The sequence below is a fragment of the Gasterosteus aculeatus genome, chromosome 13 (genome assembly GCF_964276395.1).
Source record: "Gasterosteus aculeatus chromosome 13, fGasAcu3.hap1.1, whole genome shotgun sequence".
In the NCBI taxonomy this organism is placed as follows: Eukaryota; Metazoa; Chordata; class Actinopteri; order Perciformes; family Gasterosteidae; genus Gasterosteus; species Gasterosteus aculeatus.
The window spans coordinates 13215097-13234461 of NC_135701.1; the positions used below are offsets into that span (position 1 = coordinate 13215097).

General features: G+C 42.9%; 1 protein-coding gene across 1 annotated transcript in view; it reads right to left on the reverse strand.

Annotated features, from left to right (window-relative positions):
• adgrv1 (adhesion G protein-coupled receptor V1) overlaps positions 1-19365 on the reverse strand; it is an 84325-nt gene that overhangs the window by 22178 nt on the left and 42782 nt on the right. The window contains exons 67-89 of the mRNA XM_078087618.1: positions 19065-19250; positions 18701-18936; positions 18400-18533; positions 18056-18254; positions 17748-17967; positions 17371-17610; positions 17053-17202; positions 16489-16709; positions 16132-16411; positions 15880-16023; positions 15304-15475; positions 14880-15021; positions 14112-14680; positions 13754-14017; positions 13237-13354; positions 12975-13146; positions 12558-12800; positions 11806-12213; positions 10956-11128; positions 10548-10794; positions 10280-10419; positions 9082-9242; positions 8773-8873 (exon numbers count right to left, since the gene is read on the reverse strand). Of these exons, the coding sequence (XP_077943744.1) occupies positions 8773-8873; positions 9082-9242; positions 10280-10419; positions 10548-10794; positions 10956-11128; positions 11806-12213; positions 12558-12800; positions 12975-13146; positions 13237-13354; positions 13754-14017; positions 14112-14680; positions 14880-15021; positions 15304-15475; positions 15880-16023; positions 16132-16411; positions 16489-16709; positions 17053-17202; positions 17371-17610; positions 17748-17967; positions 18056-18254; positions 18400-18533; positions 18701-18936; positions 19065-19250 (4920 nt within the window). The remainder of the gene's footprint in view (positions 1-8772; positions 8874-9081; positions 9243-10279; positions 10420-10547; positions 10795-10955; positions 11129-11805; positions 12214-12557; positions 12801-12974; positions 13147-13236; positions 13355-13753; positions 14018-14111; positions 14681-14879; positions 15022-15303; positions 15476-15879; positions 16024-16131; positions 16412-16488; positions 16710-17052; positions 17203-17370; positions 17611-17747; positions 17968-18055; positions 18255-18399; positions 18534-18700; positions 18937-19064; positions 19251-19365) is intronic.

The following is a 19365-nucleotide window of genomic DNA, read 5'->3' on the forward strand; positions in this document are numbered from 1 at the left end:
CTGCAGAAACAAGACCACCGGAAATATTTTGGTGCAGCTATTCTGTGCTGCTGCTGGTTGCAGCTCACATCCTCTCATTGAGTTTTTCTGCTGATCGATGGCCCCATGTTCTGCTGCTAAGGTAGCGAAGTGTATCACTGTGGCTAAAAATAGCATCTGCCTGATGCATTACATCACTGAGGGGACTGGGGCCCAAGCCGTCTGCATGCCACACTACCCATCTCGACCCGTGTCTACTTGACCTACACCTCTTCCGGCCCCCCTTATCCCATGCATTGCTTCTCCATCCTCTGCTCCACCCTTCATCTCATCTCCCCCTCCTCTTCCTCCTCCCTCTCCCATCTCCTTCACCTCCCCCCTTCTCTCTAACAGCTACCGGTCTGATCTAGCTGGCTCCAGCCTCAGCCTGCACTCTGGGTGTTTCCTCCTCTGCCTTTGTTTAGTCGAACAGATAAAGTAAAAGAATGACAGAAAGAGAAATATGATCACTCCACCCTCGCTCCCTTTATCATTTTCTCACGAAAGCATTGCCTTCTTTATGTGAAATCCAGTCCTTTTCAAAATCAATCCCACTGTCTCTCAATTCCCACTAATCTTGTAATCTCATAGCAGCAAACGCATTTTAAATATGTAAAATTAGATATTTATTCATTTAGAAAAATGGCTGTTTTAAATTAAATTATGTTATTGTCTCAATTATCATTCAATTTCACACCATTAGTCTCCTCACATGCCCCAGCCTCTCGGATAAAGTGTGTGTGTTATTTATGTGCTTAAGCACACAACGCAACAGCTAGTTACAAGCAGAAGGTGATTTGGGGCTGGCTTTTAGGTGGGTTAGTGGACCAGCGACTGTGAAGAAGGAGGACGGGTAAATAAAGACATTTTACACTTGCTAACACAACGTTTAAGGTTGTTAAAATGAACAATGAGTAAAGACCAAATCAGAAAAACTCAGTGTGAACCTCTGCATCATCTTCGAGATGGAAGGTGATTACATCTTTATGTGTGTCAAGAGTGTCAAACGTCACAGTTTCTTTCACACAGCCACTTTTCATTTTGGGCCTCACTGTACAATTCAACATAGTGTGCGTGCGAGAAAGGAGCAGCTACCCCGGGTGTTTTTCTTTTAACGGAATGTGCGGTTTCTTAAGGTTAGAGTGTACAACTAAAGTTCACAGGTGTTTTGGGTTGAACCTCAGGCAGAGGCTTACTTGCTGAGCCAGCTGGTGGCAAATAAACAACCACTCCCCTTCCGTCTGTTTCACATTCAAACAACCACCAACCCTGCATCTGTATTTACTTACGTGGGCAGACAGAGTCATAGTTATAATGTCTACGCGCATCTGTGAGGCAGCAAACATTTTTGCCAACAGCAACCAACAGTTAGCTTCATTGAACACCCCTGCTCCCTTTTTTTGATTTTTATCCCAGTGGCACTTCACTTCATCTGCTGCTGGAAAACCTGCGGTTGCTTTCGATCGCAACGGGGCAGCTTTCAAGAAACCTCTTGTATTTCCTTCCTCAACATCTGGCGTGGACCAGTTGACCAGACAGGTCGCCAGGCACGAGACACGCTACAGCTATAAAAACAGTGTAGCCAGCTGCACAAGGTCAGCTCCCCCAACACACACACTCAATGGGTCTACTTTGCTCTATCAGAAACCCCTGTGTGTGCATATGTGCTTTAGTGCATACATGACGCGGGTGTGCAACACCCTAAAAATAGACTTTGACAGTTTATTCCAAAATCATTAAAACAGGTTTGAATATGTTCGAATATGAAATGCTATGGGGTGTACACACCTGTACTATCATGCACTGAACATAATGTCTCAGGTGGCCCAACCCAGACTAAATTAGGCTCATGCCTACAGTTCTAATGTGACTGCAATTTTTTGCTCACAGTAATCTGCACTAAATAACTTCTTGACTGTCCTTTCGGGTTCTGCACACTACAGGGGAATGTTCACAGCCTAAACAGCTCCCCGGTTGAACTTGTTGTAAGAATAATAGATGGTGGATTTTATTCAAAGCGTTTCCTTCTGGATATCAACACAGCGATGTTTTCCTCAACACGGACCAGTCATAAAAAGGAGAAGCGCTCAGGGGAGTCCTGGATAAGCACCATTCACATATGTTGTTGAACTTGGCTGTGGCTGTGGAGCTACGGGGACCCCTACAGGTTCGAGCAAGCGCTGAAGGCATGGGCTGCGTCTGAGAGGCTGTGTGCGTGTGTGTGTGTGCGTGTGTGTGTGTGTGTGTGTGTGTGTGTGTGTAAGCATCGGGTGGAGTGGGTTCTATGAGTGAGCATGCATTTGTACATACTGCTATCTGTGTATGCGGATGTATATTTGTGCTTTCATTGATGTCTATGCATATGGCTCACAACTATGACATGATGGAGCTGGCCATGTTTCCTGCCAACAATGTGAACAGTGTTTGTGTGTGCATGTATGAGAGTGTGTGAGTTTATTCATACTGAATATGCTGATATACGTGCATGTATGTGTTTGTCTGTGTATGACAGACGGTGTTTGTGGCTAACATGTTTTTTTGTGAGCTAATGCATTCATTATCAGCTGCACGTCTGCTTTTCTCATCATCTTAAACTCCAGTTATCAAATTATCCCCAGGGTGGGAGGGTCTCCAGACAAACAAACAATGCTGAAAAACAAACTGACAAAGTAGGCTGAATAAAATCTGCTAAAAGGCCAAAAACAAAAGACATTATAATAGATACAGATGTATTTGATTAACGTTGGCCATTTCCTGTTAGGAAGTTAGGCGAATTGCATTTTCTATTTCAGGCCATTGAGTTGACGTCATCGTTTACCCAGTTCCTCTTCTCTCTCTCTTAGCTGTTGCAGTTTGCAAAGCATCAATCTCATGGCTTTAAAGGCTTACCTCACAAATAATGAATTCATGTATAAATGTCAACTGAAGACTACTGGGTAAATAGAGACAGCATTAATGTAAGTATGCTGTGTTATAGAGTACAACTTAACCTAGACAACTAGTGCAAACATCAGACTTCAGTGCCACATTGCTGAACTGAATCATCTTTTCACTTCTGTAAACCTCTAAGGTTCACTACGTTCTACACACAGATCTTTCAGGACAAATTGTAAACACTCTAAAAATAGAGAGGGATATCGGGACAATTGCTGGCCCCCACTTTGTTTACCATTCACTGTGTAAGCAGCCTGTTCGATAAAGGCCTCGACAGTACACTGTATCAATCCAGTGAATCAGGTGAAGTGTCCCCGCTGCTACGCAGAGATTACACGGAAGCTGGCAAGTGATCAATTATCCAAACCCTTGGCTTGACGCAAGTGATTGAAACCCAAAATATGTAAATATCTATACATCTGCTATTATTTTTATCCACTAGAGCAGGTAATGAATGGGAAGTCGATGTGTTACGGCTCAAACTTAACTTAACTGTTGAGCCGCAATGAAGGAGAATGGCTCCTGTGGCCTCCTGCTGCTGTTTGCTGTTCTTTTTATGGAAACAGAGGAAAGTTCCTGGAAGGTCACCAGCTGATAGGACAACACACATGTGACAAAAAGTGAGAGTGTAACTTCCAGAGTCCAGGAAGGGCAAAGTCTGCATAATGATATCGTTAGAACATCAATACCATTAATCCAAATTAAATAGCCGATTTTAGCATGTCAATTCACTCTTTGCCAAGTCCCACTCCTCGTATGCAGACAGGCCTGCGGGTCAATACTTTACCAAGAAAACCTGCACTAGACTGAAAAGGATAGCCCACATTAGATTAGATTTGATGTGTGTTTCATCCTGAAGGCAACCTAATGGAAGGAGAGGTAAGACTCCAGTAGATGTAGAACTCGGCTTTGCATTCCTAGAGTTTACCAGAAGATTTCACAGGGACACGCTTTTAGGGATTAGTAGTCATTCCGTTATTGACATGTTATTATACTTTTAAATAAATGCTCATGAAGGACATCCAGGTGTCTGTTGAGTGTATTAGAGTGTTAAGTCGGGTGTTTGTAACCTTTTTAGGGACAAACAACATGTTAAAATGTCCTTGGTCAAACTGATGAGTCACGCAAGATGTGCCTAGCAACTTTCACAAATAGAGAGAGGGCGGGAGAGCCTGAGTGAGACAGTCTTTTTACAGCTTGTAATGTCACAGCATGCAGCTAAGGAGACAGAAGGATAAAGGAGACAGAGGACAGAAAACGGGTCAACAATTTATGAAATAAAGGTTAGGTAAAAGGAGAGGGAAGGTGCCAAAAGTAAAACAGAAAGAAGGAGATTCTAAAGTAAATTTGCTAAAAAAATTGGCTATTTGTTCGGTTTAGCCTGAATTTTCAGTATTTGTCAAGAGCGACTAGAACAGTGAATGTTGGAAGAAAAGAAAGATGCCACTGACTTGAACAGACGGATGAGATAAAGAGGATAGAGGTCAGGACACTTGGCGCAAAGTGTTGGACTGTAATTTGAGTCTCCCAAGAGGCAGTCTCAACCTCACCACTGTCCAATCACACACACACACACACACACACACACACACACACACACACACACACACACAGTCTGCTGATACTTTATACCTTTCCTTCACTTTCCTGAAATTACCTCGGGCTGACAGACAGACCTTCAAACTGCATTAAAATCCTATCAAGGACATGGCGTATACTTTATCTCTCTGTTTATTCTTTAACAACTGCAAGAAAGAATGAAATACATCTCAAACTGAACAACACACAGTGAAATAATCTACGGTACTGTCTGACAATGGACAAGAGGAGGAACAAGCAAATACTTTTCTTTATTTGTCATTGTTTCACTTCTCTTGCTTTCTCATTTTTGCTCCAAACCCTTGTGGGAATAAGCAAAGAACACAGAAAGATAGGATTACTCTCTGACGTCAAGCAGAGAGTTAAGTAGACACACACACACACACGGACGCACAAACAATGTTTCTTCGTATGATGATTGATTAGTCTCGATGGGATCAGCTAAACTTCCTCAGGAAAAGCAGTCGCCCACTTCATTTACAGAGACTTGTGTCGCTCTTACGTTTTCCAACCAAGGTCTTGGATTACGATTGGAACGGTTTCATTATTCTGTTCAAAGACTGAAAGGCGGGGTGGTGGGTAGTGTATAAGGGGGGGTAGAAGTTGGTGTTTATACATGCGTGTGTGTCACAGATTTCTGAATACTGGATCCAGGCCCAAAGCTAACAGGAAATCCTTTATGACTAGAAGCGCAAAGAGTAACATAAACATCTACTAGATGCTGGAGTAGAGCACTGGGACAGCGAGGGTAAACACTTAGTGTGGGAGAATGGCTGTTGGGGATGTGGAGAGCTGATTACATTACAACGGATGAGAAATGAAATAGTGTATTACTTGCAACAGAGATATAGATTACGTATTCTTCTCCCTGGATATTTGTGATCAAGGACTCCCACTTCTCCACTTCAAATCCAATTCACAGTCAGGGTAGTGTGAAGTATTTTATATGAAATATTGGTTTGGTTGGTTAAATAAACAAACACACACAAGAGGGAGGGATCTAACTTCACTTTATCTCTAAAATAGCAGCACGCCACCATCCATCCATCTTTTATTAACGCTCTGCCTTCTCATATTGTTTGATTAGATTAAGATTTGACAGGAAACCATTATGATATCTGACAATCTCCTTTTGTACCCTACAAATTTGTACAAAATAATGTTTGATGCAGTAAAGGTTTGACAGAAACAAGGAAGAGGAAGTGAATTTAACGGTCAGTAACAAATCATTTGTGGGGATTTGGGGCCAGCAGAGAGGAATGCAACGTGGATGAGCGATCAGAAAAATGTACATTTTCCACAAAAAGACCACAGGAGAGCACGATGTCATGTTCATTCTTTGAAATAGACTGATGACTCTTAAGTAAGTACATATGCAAAATGCTTGGCAGGGTCTTACCTGGGAGACCGTCAATGGCTGGAAGCAAAGAAGTTAATACGATTTTAAATTAACTATTAGGACGCAAAAGACTATTTTAAACATGTGATGATAAAGTGCCCTTGTAGCAGAACAGGAGATGCTGGTCAAAAGAGAAGAAACCTGTTTTAAAGGTCTGCAACATTGCTATCTCTATTGTTGTTTATTATGCTTTGGTAAAACAAATGCAGACTTATGAGCCATCGCCTGGAGTCACAACAAAACTGCATGCGCAATGATTTATAATTTTACAATATGGTTGTTTTGCATTTAGGGCCAGTTAACTACAGTCCACGACACAAAAATCTGATTCTGTATGTTTTTGCTCTGTTTAAAATAAACTTCAGTTTCAAAGATTGATGAATTACCACATATTTCCATTGTCACAATTCTCAATTTCGATGTATTTGTTCAATGGCGCTTGTGTGGTTAGAAATAAGGAATTTCCTACAAAAAGCTGCAGCTACATTTGCAAATGTATGGACTATTTACATAATACAAATCCTATGCACATTAACAAACACACGGATTGAACCAAGCAAGGCTCACCTCCATGCATATACACTGGGTAAATTTCCACTCCACACAGACAATCTTCAGTTGTCTTGCTGAGGGGGGAACTGCTGGTCAGAGCCATAGACTGTCAATGCACAACCTCTGATGGGACAATGACACGCACGTGCATACACGAACACACACACACACACACACACACACACACACACACACACACACACACAAAAGTGAGAGGACTCTCCTTTGAGTTGGTGGATGGGACCAAATCATTAGTGTCTCTCACCGGGAGGTTGACATCAATGTCATTGTGTAGGGCCGCTCTCTGTCCCCCTGTGGGTGCCTTGATTCTAAAACAAGTCCAGTTTGACCCTTTGACACCTTTAATAACTCAAATCTATATATGAAGAAATCTATCTGTAGCGATCCTCCTAAAACTAAGCCTACACAAGGAGTAACATATTTTGAAGCTGAACCTCCACTCTTGCTTAAAATGATTCCTTTCAATACGGTTTGACACTTGAGAATACTACAATTGTCGAACTAGAAACTAAAGAAATGAAGGTACATAAATTGAACCACATCTCTTCATCTTCCCACTCATTTGATGTGCGTTATCGCTCAGACACTGAATGGGTATTACTATGGTTATTTCTAGCCGACTGTAGATGAATCAAGCAGGCAGTTTTAATTTTCTCCCCACGGAGGGAAAAGTCAGTGACTAATTACTGCCCTCTCAGTCAGAGGTGGTTGGAACTGGATGTGACAGTCAAATCAATAGTGAAGCCCGAGCATGGCTGATACTTACAAGTTCAAGAGACATTTCTGTAACTAATTATATACCTTCTATGAAAAATATGACAAGAATGTCTGTAAATACACATTTGAGATGTATCCAAAACTTAAAAGGACTAAAGATGCATATGTTCAATTAAAAGGACCTGGATTTAAACTACTGATGACATCACTTGACCGACCATGCATAGTTATAGACTTTGTTTCACTGAGATTCTGGTTCCACGTAAAATCCTTATAGATATTGGAATGTAGACCATAATGGTGATTTGGTTCTCTGGAATGATGGAATAATCCTCCGAGGCAGATACACATTTACAAGACTCAATCTAAAATGGAGAATTTAAACTCCAAATAAATAACACGTTCGAAAATGATAATTCATCTCGGTGATGCTTTTAACAAGTGCTGTTCGTGTCAACTGTTTCTTTAATATTATGGTAGCCTCTCTTATTATGCAAGGACGGTCATTTGCATTAAGGACAAAGCACAACATTGAGTCCTAAGGACAACTTAATCACATGGTTTAGAATTAAGTCAGCTTCACACTTTGTGCACGCAGGTTTCTATACCTGGCCGTGACCAGAAGACCTCAGGAACACAACCCATGTATTTGATAAACTATAGCACAATCTCAGACACGTGCTCTGCACAAGGAAGAAGTGCCGTAACATGCAGTACAGTACCAACCGAACAGGACGGAATTTTCCATCCAAAACCCTTTTAGGTTTAGGGGCTCTGCCTGGGCCATAAACAGGTTGAGCCCACGGTGGTTAGCCCCCAACAACAGTCTGCTTTAGTAGGGGCTCGTGTTTGTCAACCAAAGAGAGGGGGGACCAGTGGAAAATTACCAGTCCCGCACTCGCTCACGCACACACGAACATACACACACGTACGTGGCCAGGACCCGCTGAGAGACTAACCTGCAGCCACATATCTATCTCGCTCATTGCTTATGTGACAGCCTGCGTTTTTAATGGGCGAGGGTGCGGGGGGCATGGTTGCGTTGTCAGGACGCGCTGGCCCGCAAACTACGCAATCAGTAACATTCGCTGAGTGTGTTGTGTTCACGTCTATGCACATTTCCAAGAAAATACCTGAGACATGTCTAGTGGCTAGCAAAACGGGTTGGCAGCAAGCGGTGTGTGTGTGTGCGTGTATGTGCACTCAGTGAAGGTTTAAAATATTCTTATGTAAAGCAGTTCATGTATAGTTTTATGCTTTTGTCATTATGAAAGTGACGGTGTGTGTTGCACAACACACATTAAAGCCATCTGAATGTGTGGAAGTTATTGATCCATATAGTGCTGCGAGATCAATGCCTCTATCACTATTTCTAAAGGTTCCCTATCCATCTACATTTAAGGTCATATCGATAATCTGCAGATTAGATTAAATGCCAGTGCCAATATAACAACAGAAGATGTTCAGAGAGTATGAATATCTCAGGTGTCTTTCTAGTAAAGGACTAAAATACACCAGCAGAACTGTATTACCTGGGTTCCAAGGCAGCTCACCATCATGTGCGTGAGCAGTTTGGCAGAAAACATGGGGAAACGGGAGCATAGCACGTGGGATATAATGGCCAATGCAAAACCTGAAGAGGGAGAAGTGGAACACATGACACCAACATTAGTATTAAATCAAAAAATGACTAATTTATCAACAAGGTCTATTCATACCAATGTGGGAGGAATATGGACAACATGCAGCGGAGACAAAGCCTCACAGGCAAACTGGCCGAGGGCACAAAAAACAGGGATAGGAAAATAAAAATAAAAGACATGAAACAAGGTATTTTGTACCCGAGACGCTGATAAATCCGGAGGCATAGAAGGCGTCGTTGTAGGATGCCGGAGTAGCGAACTCTGCGTAGGCCGTGTAGATGGACAAGTGGGAACAGGCGCATTCCACATAGTTCCCACTCTCTTTCACCACTCTGCAGTATTGACCATCTGATGACCAGCTAGAGAATAGAGGAGCCAATGCAGAAAAAGAAAGAAGCTAAAGATACTACAGGTGAACTGAATGTAACAAAACACTGGGGTGCAAGACAACAAGACGAGGAACCTGAAGCAGGCACTCGCCCAAATTATTCATGAAATTAAAAATAATAATACTAATATTTTCTACTTATATGTTTTCAGCGGCGCTAATGTTGTGGTTAATTTATCACCAAACAACGTCGAGGGGATTTGCACAAACACCGTCATTACTTGCATGTCTGATGCAGCAGCCGTTTGGCGCTCAGCACTGCATGAGCTCTAAGCGGAGGAGAAGGAAGAGGAGGAGGAGGAGGAGGGGCGCAGCAGGGCTTATGAGCGCCGCAGAGAAGTTCGGGGCGAAATTCTCACAAGGACTCAAATAAATCAGATATCAAAACAAACTTGGGAGGAATTGATGACAGAGAGAGTCATTTTTATTTTAAATATTGATGACTGAAGAAAACAATGGGCTCCAGCAGAAGGGGCACTTTTCACCAGGGCGAAAGGGCACGTGCTTGAGCACCACTAGGGGTCTATCTGTGCACGGGTCTGACCTGAAGTATTGAGGTGTATGAGTATGTCCAATTCTCTCTCTGGCGTTTTAGCTTCAGTAGTTTTTGACCCTCCATTCAAAGCAAGAACGTCATACGGCAACATCGACCTTTCCCTGTGACTTTGCTCTCTCCACCATTGGCGTGTTCATCAGTTTGTTCATCTGTTTTTTAGCAATGCATCGTCCAAGTTGCTGTTCCCAACCGAACCTGTCAATTCAGAACTTGTAACACAGTGTTCCTGCCAAGTCACATTCCACCGCCCCAGGAATGTCCTTAACAAACCGACTAATGGGTGGGAGTACTCTGCGTATGGCAGACCGAATGTGCAGATATTAAACACAATGATGTGACTTCCCCAATGGCCACACAAAGGCCTTACTGAAGGGCTGTATTTGGACTTTTGCCCTTCACTTAAACCGGCGGAATAGCTGAACATGTATCTGTACGAGGGTGCTAGGGATTACCTTGCAGTGGTCTGGTTCCACAGAAGGCACCGAGACCGGCCCGGTTTTACTTGCTGACCAGGGGAATGTATCCGATACACCACCTCATTGTCATCGTGTAGAGGTCGTGACCTTCTGTCCTGGAGGCTGGCTGAGAATACCTAGATACAAACAAAGGGGAAGAAGAGGGTTCAGCTGTAGAGCGAAACAATGACGGCGAGTTCATAATGGAGTAACACTGCCACCTGCTGAGACAAAAATGAATTGAAATATATTTGTGCTCCCCTACCTTCCCATTAAGGGCAGTGTTTGTATCATTGGTAAGAAACCAGTGTTCCGTTCTAAACTCAGTCAGCTGAATCTGGCTGAGGTTTCCACAGTTAGGAGTGGAGACTGCTGGCACCGCCAGTAGAGTATCTGGCAGCTGGAAGAAGTCTGCATTCCGGCCCCTGAATTTGTGTGCATTGATCTGCGTGGGATACCACTGGAAGGCAGAGATGGACATATAGGGACATGTTTCCAGGATGGTGCCCCTCCTGAAAGAAATCACACAAAGAAAAGCATTTAAAATACTATTTAAGGAAACATCTTGGCATTTAGATGTAACGGACATGCTATGTTGAATTCACAACATGAACATCTTAAATGAGGAATTTCGCCCTCATACTCCCCACTTTTTTTGCACTGCAAAACTCACATCTCACACTGAATCTGCGCAAGGAGGGAGAATGCGAATCGCTCGGCCACCTCAGCTAGGTAGGTGAGGCCTCTGGTGTCAGATCTGCTGGGATTGGCCAAGGAACACAGCAGGTTGTAAGTCAAATTGCGGCTACTTTCCTCTATAGGAGCCCTCTCTGCCTCTGCAAGCACCTGACTCAGAGAAAACAGAGATACAGAAAGAGAGAGAGAGAGATGGATAGACAGATTTAGCAACATTGAATTCCGGAACGGTTTTCTCTGCTATTGAATGTATATCTCTCTTTATGACCAGTGTGTGAGCCTCACTTGATCACTGTATTTATCCTTTCCACCCCTCCTGGCTCTGCCACTGTCACGTTCACTGCTGTAGTCAACTTAATATAGTGCAGCTTTAATAGTGAAGTAGTGCCGCCACTTTCCCTAGAACTGTCTCCTTGCTTTCTCTTACTTTCTCTTTGGGCTCCCACGTATCCTCATGCTGCGAAACACATTTATGATGTCTTTGCTCTTTCTAGAGTGACAACTGAGACCTTTTCAGATAACAACCTGGTCCTCAGACCTGTAGCAGGCAGTGATTAATGTCCTTAAACGTAGAGCTGTCTGACGCAGAAAACTACACTGACTCACCAGTTTTAATTGATGAAAAAACTAATAATGCAGAAGCAAGTGTTTCTATTATTACTGACTTCTGACAATGTGATGACCTGATGGATAACATAACTTGTCATAAGTAATAATACTTAATAATCAAATATTATTGAAAGTGTCTAATTTCAATTTGCTCCACCTTCAACAAAAATAATATTTAGGGTTTGGTTGAAGGGAAATCCTTTTGTCTTCAGTCTTACCTTCCCCATTGCTTCCAGCACAGCAACCATCTGCTCACGATTTACAGCTGTAGAGACTTTATTGATCAGTCCCTGCAGCACCTGGTTCAAAATAGTTGAGTCAAGAGGCTGATATAATTGATCCAGTATGAGCCACACGGCTTCACTTGCTGCATTGGAAACCAGAGTCACATTAGCCACCCCAAACAGGGAGTGCACTCTGGTGCCCCCTGTAGCATTGTAGAGTTCCACTTGAAAGCGCTTGGGTGTGGGTAATGTTGAGGCGAGGTCGGGTGTGAGGTAAATGTCCAATGATGTGTTACGCTGGCCAACGTTGAAGGTTAGCCTCCCTTCCTGTTTGGGAAAATCCATCCCTGCTTTGGCAGGCCAGATGGTAGAGGGACCCACTGCGTCCTCTCTGGGGAGCTCCTAGAGGAAAAAACAGAGGGTTTTGTGTCAGATGGAGTTATGCTAAGCAGACTGCCTGACAAACATTCTCACGACATTCTCACCATATATAATGTACTGGCATAAAAAACCCACACTATATGTCAGATTATTCTGGCAAATTAAAGACACAATTCTCATTTGATAAACAGTGTTGAGCATGCTGTGAGAGCATAATGTGCGATTTTACTATTGTAAACACTATTTTTACTTATGTGTGTGTATTATACTATGCATATGTATGGCCAATTGTATCAATAAGGACTCATTAGTGTCATTCATAATGTATACTTGTATGCTTATTACAACAGCTGTTTCTTACTTACCAGTGTGCGGTATTGTACCGATATGACTGAAGCTGTGCTCGCTCGTCTGTAGACTTGTAGACTAAGCCTCATGGTTGTCAAGGTGGCCACGGGTAGTCTGTGACCAGCAGCAAAGTACATAATGCCTTGTGGATCGTCGCTCTCCGCCAACGTGATGTTGGCAAAACGGGTTGTCTCATTGATGGCAGCTCCAGCACCCACCTGATAAATCTCTACCAAGAACCACGCCTGCTGCTCTGGTTCCTACAGCAACAAAGAATAGGGACTGTTGTGTTTTGTCTACCACGACATTTCTTGTGAAAAAATAAGTAAATCTTTATCCTGTCAAATTTTTAATCTCTCCCTATACTGATGGCATGAGGTTTTAAAAATCTTCAAACTAGCACCCCCTTGACAATGGTCTCTCATCACTCTCACCTCATCATCCTGGACCTCTACAGCGAGAGCACAGAGGATCTCTCGTCTCCTACACAGAGCAGTTCCTGAGGTCTGCAGAAGTTGTCTGGTTAGGTTGACTTCATTGTTGACAAGAGTAAGAACTGCCTTGCTGAAGGTAACTCTCCAGAAGACTTGCAAATCCTCAAACGCTCTGCAATGGGGAAAAAAAGCATAACTAACTATAAAACAAATCTCAACTTTTGACCAAAAAGTTTTTTAAAAGTATTTGGTTTTATATTACCTGTTTTCTTGTCTCTGAAGGAAGAGGATGGCAGTTCTGTTCTTTGAATCCTCATCCAGAACTTGTCCCAACTGAGAATTAAGAGTAAACCCTATGATGCCATTATGGAAGTCACTCCCTGGTGAGGATAGAGGTAAGAACAAACAGAACAAAACAGAAACAAAGAGAAAGAGTACACATTAATTTAAAGTATACATGCAAAACAATCAAATGTTCTTCCCACTGCAGGGATTATGTGAGAAGTGAGGAACAAAATCGAAGCTGGAGACTAATTTGGCAGTGAGCTACCACCAGAGAAACCAGAGAAGAATATTGAATCACTCATTAAACAAACATCTCTATGGGTCCATTTGATTAATCTAGAGAACAGAATAAGTTAGAGACCACAATATGTCACGTAATTTCTATTTGCTAGAACACGCTGTGAACAAAACAGCTATTAATATTAATTTATTTGATCTATCTTCAATTTACAGCTAACTCAAAGAAAAAACAATCTTTTAACAAAATATTTTACCGAGGATGGTGATCTTGGCAAAGGCTCCAAAGCCCTGGTAAGGACTGTCTGTTATTTGAGCTCCTCCCTCTGGATCACTGAGATAAATGAAGAATACTTCCTGTCCCTCTGGCTCTCGATCATCCACGATGAAGAGTACAATCTCTGTCTCGTTCTGACCAGCCTGAAAGGACACAACGGTTGACTCTAGGCGGAAGTCCTGTTCCTCCTTTGCAAGGGTCTCAACAGGGTCTAGGGTGAAGGGAACAGGTGTTGCACTTCCATCTGCACAGCAACACAAATGAAAGCGAAACAGTGAATGTCACAGTAAACAACATCATATAGTACAATGGAGCATACTACAAGAACAAACACGCACCTCCATATGCTTGAACACGAACCGTTACAGCCCCCGCCACACTCTCGGACCGACGAACCCTTAGGACTACTCTTTGCTCTTGTTGGGTCTCCCCAGCCCTGTCTTCGGGTATTTTTACCAATCCAGGTCCGATACTCAGCACTCCTCCGGTCACATCACTTGCTTGGATGGTGACAGTGGCCACACTGTGCTGGAGGTTGAGGCGAGGAGAGGCATCTGCCCAAGCTACGTCTGGAGTAAGGACTTGAACATCTGTAAGGTTGACGTGAAAGTTCTCATCTGCCTCTGAAAGGGAGTCGTCGAGTATTGAAAGGCGGAAGGAAGTGTTGGTTTGTAGAGGTGAGTTAAAGACCAAACGGCCATCTGGCACTGCAATAAAGTCCTCTCCTGCTGCGGCTGTGCCTGCTAACGTTGTATAAGACAGGCGGGTGCTGTTGCTACGAGAACCATAGAGTCTCTGAACATAAAGTGTGATCGTCTGAATGTCCTCTGCAATGACCAACTGGCGGGAATCCGGGGTAAACTGGTAGATTCCCAATGGCTCCACTTCTGTCACAGTAAATCCGGCCCTGTAACAGGCAGACACAGGGAGTCACGGTCTGCATTTGACATTAACAAATATATTTTCTGTAGAAAAAAAAAAGATGTGACATATATAAAAGCTATTCTCCTATATTCCATATTCTCCAACTAATATAAACATGCTGCATAATGCAGAAGGTTTAAGAGTAAAATTTGATTGACTCCTACTACTTCAGAATCCATTACCTTAGCTTGACAGCACTCGCTGCAGAAGAGCTTGACATCGCAGCAGTGAGGTGTATAGCATAGGAAGCCGGCTCAAATGCATCAGCAACAGCTGTCAGAGATATGGCTTTAGTCTTCTCTCCATGGACCAGGGTCAGTGAGCCTGAATATGAGGAAAGTAGCACGATACCAACATTAAGAATGCAGACTGTTGTTAGTCAATGCTAGTGTTTGATATCAGCCCGATCACCATTGTAAGTGTTTGGTCTGCAGATGTACTTTTACGATTCAATCAATGCTCAGATTGGTGCCATCCAGGTATAATTAAAAGCTATTAATGATTATTAAAAAGAAATCATCTTAAATAAAGAATGCAAATGTTTTTATACAATGAGTGAGTTTACATTATTATTATTCAGTTTTCCAAAGACCATAGTTGTTTTACCTGAACTTGGGGAAATGGCTCCTGGACTGAGCCCCAGCGGAGCCTGTCCTGATGGATACCCAGCTTTCCACTGTACCCTGACTTCTCCAAACAACCCTCTTCGTGTCACCTTTGCTTCACATGCCCCTGTTTCAATACTGGAAACATGCAAAACCAGCGAGGCAAAGCCAACCTGCACAACATATATGTCAGAGAACATGTTAATAATGCCCCTATCTTGTGGCCTTCTTTACCATTACACTTTAATAACAATAACTGATAGCAGATCAAATATAATTAAATAATCTGTTACTGTCTTCTTGCTTCAAATGTATTCCAGTAACATATATTAGTGTACGGTTTAGCTGTAAAATGACAAAATCAGTCTTTCAAAATGCTATTTGAAGCACTAAAACAAGACGAGGAACCCGTTTGTGTTGAGAGATTATCTGTTACATGCGTTTGAATTACATTAAAGTGAGCAAGAGGCTGAAGAGGGTAATGATGCAATGGGTCTCAGTTGCCCGATGGCAGAAAAATACATATGTATTTCCAGCAGCAATTCAGATATATGAACAAAAAACAACCAAGATTCACCTCTGAGCTGGCAGCTTCTTCAGGCACAGTCACCGTAGCAATGTTGGCCCCTTGAAGGAGGCGAGGAAGAGAGCCATGGATCGGACCGACTAGTCTAACATTGGTCAGCTCTGCTGTGAAGCTCTCACCCACTGACAAAAACACCTACAGAGGGAAAGGAAGGAAAAAAGTGTTAAAAAACAAGTGTTGCACAGAAGTGTATTTTATTTTAAAAGAGTTTGTTTGTCTCTGCAAAAGCATGCTAATCCTTACCTGACTGCTGATAGGCACACTAATAGTACTAAAGGTCTGGCCCTCCCTAAAGGTCAGTGTTCCTTCATCTTGTCCTCTCAGTATTTCCCTGATGTCCATCACTTCATCTATCCCTCCACTGATCCGATAGCTCACGATAGTATCGCCAAACAGCCCGGCAAGCCGTGTCACGTTCATCACCAGAACTCTGGTGATCTGAGACTCTGACTCCACAATCATAATCGATTGTTGTTCGGGGTTCAGGGAAAAGACACCGTAAGGCTCATCGTTAGCACGGACCCTAAGTGTGAGAAAGAAAAATCAATTCAAACTCAATTCAATTTCAGACGTTGCGACCTAGATGTCAATATGACAAACCTGATAAGCGTCCGGATCTGGTTTTGGTTGGCATCCAGAGTTGCACCCCCCTCCACAGCTGTGAGCTGGACCGTGTAGAACTCCTCTAACTCTGGTACTGTATCAGGCATCAGGCTGAGGACAATTTCTGCATCCCTTTGACCTTCCAGGATCATCACTGAGCCACCTAAGGCTAGAAAGTCACCAACTATATCCGAGTCACTCTGTATCCGCCAACGCACCTGAGGTGTAAGAAAAAGTAGGGGTGTGTTTAAACTTAGTGGCAACAAATAATTAAATTCAGTCAGTACAGGCAAAATTAGTAAGTAAAGTCTGTCCGGTTCGTAAAGAAGGATGACACTCAGCCAAACACCAGAAGTGCATCTTCCCTGAATATTGTCAGGGTTATGTGCTCACCAACTGGTGGAAGCAAACCCCACGTTCACTCAAGTTTTGCAACGAGCTTTATCTGCTTGGGCAGAGACTTTGCTAATACCGACCTCGCCACACACTTCGATGTCGTAAGTGATGATTGAATGGGAACAATGTGACAAATTAATTCAATGTATATAAATTAAATCTTACCGTGATGTTACCCATTACACCCTCCCTGCGTGTAACGTACAGGGAAATGTTAAAGGGGCCTTCTGCTTCTGTGGATTCATTGTAGACACGCTCTTGAAGAGCATCCTCGGTAAACTGGACTATACCATTTGGGTCACCAAACTTCTCTATCTGGGAGACAAAGACATTAGAAGACAACACAGGTAAGTAGGGTGCGAATGCGTACCTCCTGTTCTATTCCTTTCTGCAATAGATCAAATTGGAAATCAAATTGAATTGATCCTTTACACAATCTCAATTGATTTATGATAAACCTTAAGGAGTTATACAATAAATTACCTTCAGTGTTATGGAACCAGCCTGAGAGTCAACATCCACCTCCCCAGACAGAATGCTGAGCTCTACAACAAATGTCTCTTCCACCTCCACTTCCCCATGGGGGAGAATGCGCAGCTCCATGACTTGTGTCCCTTCATCTCCATCCCTGAAGAAGAAGGACCCGTTCACAGGCTCTCTTATGTCTTTATTCAATGGAGAAAGAACCTCTCTGCTATTAGGCCCGAGGATTTTCCAAGCAACCTGTCAAAAAGTAATACCAGTTTGAATCAAACTATGTCCACGCAGAAATAACTTATGTGAGTTAACTAATCATTAACAATACAAATGTGAGTTGAGTAATCATTGCTAAGAAAACTAGAAAATATTGTTCCTCATACCGTTGCATTGCCCACTAGGCCTCCTGCTCTCTCCAGAAGAAGAAGAACTTTAAGAGTGGAGTTTGGATTGGCCAGAGTGATTAGGCTCTGGTTGAGGAAACGGATCACCCCATTCGGAGAGTCACTCTTGGAAATGGTCACCCTTGCAACTTGTTGAGAGCCCAGAACTGCTCCCCCTGTTGCTCCAACCAGCCGGACCTCAAATACCTCTTCATATTCACTGGGGGAGATTATTTCAGTGTTAACATGGAATTCAACTATGACCAAGAATTGAGCTACGAATGCATTCAATTTAGTTCTCCCTTCACCTGTCCAGGTCATCTATAATAGTGAGATTTATGTAGCTTGTATTCTGTCCATAGAGAAACTTTGCTGAGCCATTATTCAGTATGTAGTCGAAGTCGGGGGTTGCACTCAGGCCTCTGGATGTGAATTGAGCTGAGACTATTCCGTATGAACCTGCTCTCCTCACCACCGGGATCAACAGGGTGCCCACATCCTCCGCAACTGTAAGAAAGTGCCAGAAGAAAACATGGATTTCAGATGTAGTTAATCATCCATTAAATATTGTATAACAGTTCTCTTTACTGGTTTTCCTAGCTTTAGAATGTTATATCTCAAAAGCAAGATTTTATATTTTTTGTTTACCTACCTGTAATGTTGACATAGTCCTGCCTGAACTCCAGGATTCCCTCAGCGTTGTCATTCTTTAATATGACCACGGCAACAGAAGAGATGTTGCCTATAGCTGGAGGCTGGTCCAGCTCGAGACCCAAACTAACAGCACTGACCACCAGAGGGCGAAATAGAATTAAGAATCACTGTCATCAACTTTTTGACAGTCAAATCAACATTAAATGAAGGCTTTTGCAATGCAAATTCTATGAATGACTGACCCGAATGAATCAACCAAAAAAGGTGCTTATCTAGTCCAATGTATCAAATAACTTTACCTGACATTGACTAGCTCCACTTCAGTAATATTGAGGGAGAACATCTCAGTATCCTCCGCAAGACTGTCATCCAGGACATGTAGTGTGACTTGTTGTGAGGTCTGGCCTGGAGGAAAGAGTAATCGTCCTGAAGATGGAGCAAAGTCCACGCCACTGACCGCTGTGTTACCTGAGGTGTGAAAGGTCACCCACACACTTCCCAGACTCCCTAAGGAGCGATTGATTGTCACATTCACCTACAGTGAATGAGAAAAAATCATATGGCCTTGGATTAGGTTTGAATACACCAAGCCTATTTGTTGATGACTATACTCCACTATATAGTAGATCTATATATGTATCAGTCTCATATTAAAGACCTCACCATTCCCTCCTCCTCAGACACCCTGATCTGCTGTTGGGTGAAGGAGAACAGGCCATAGGGGTTGTCGCTGGCTGCCATGATAATCTTGGCATGCTTGGCTGTAGAACTGATTTCCATACCAGCAGTGGCGGAGGTCAGAGTAAGCTGGTACTCACGACGCTCTTCGGGGAGATCGTCATCCAGAGCCTGCCATCATGATGGATACGACAGAGACATTTTGGAAGGAAAGTAAAAAGGTATTATTACAATACATTTAGGTCTGCATGTGCATATTATGCAGTGATTTGATGCAGAAAACATC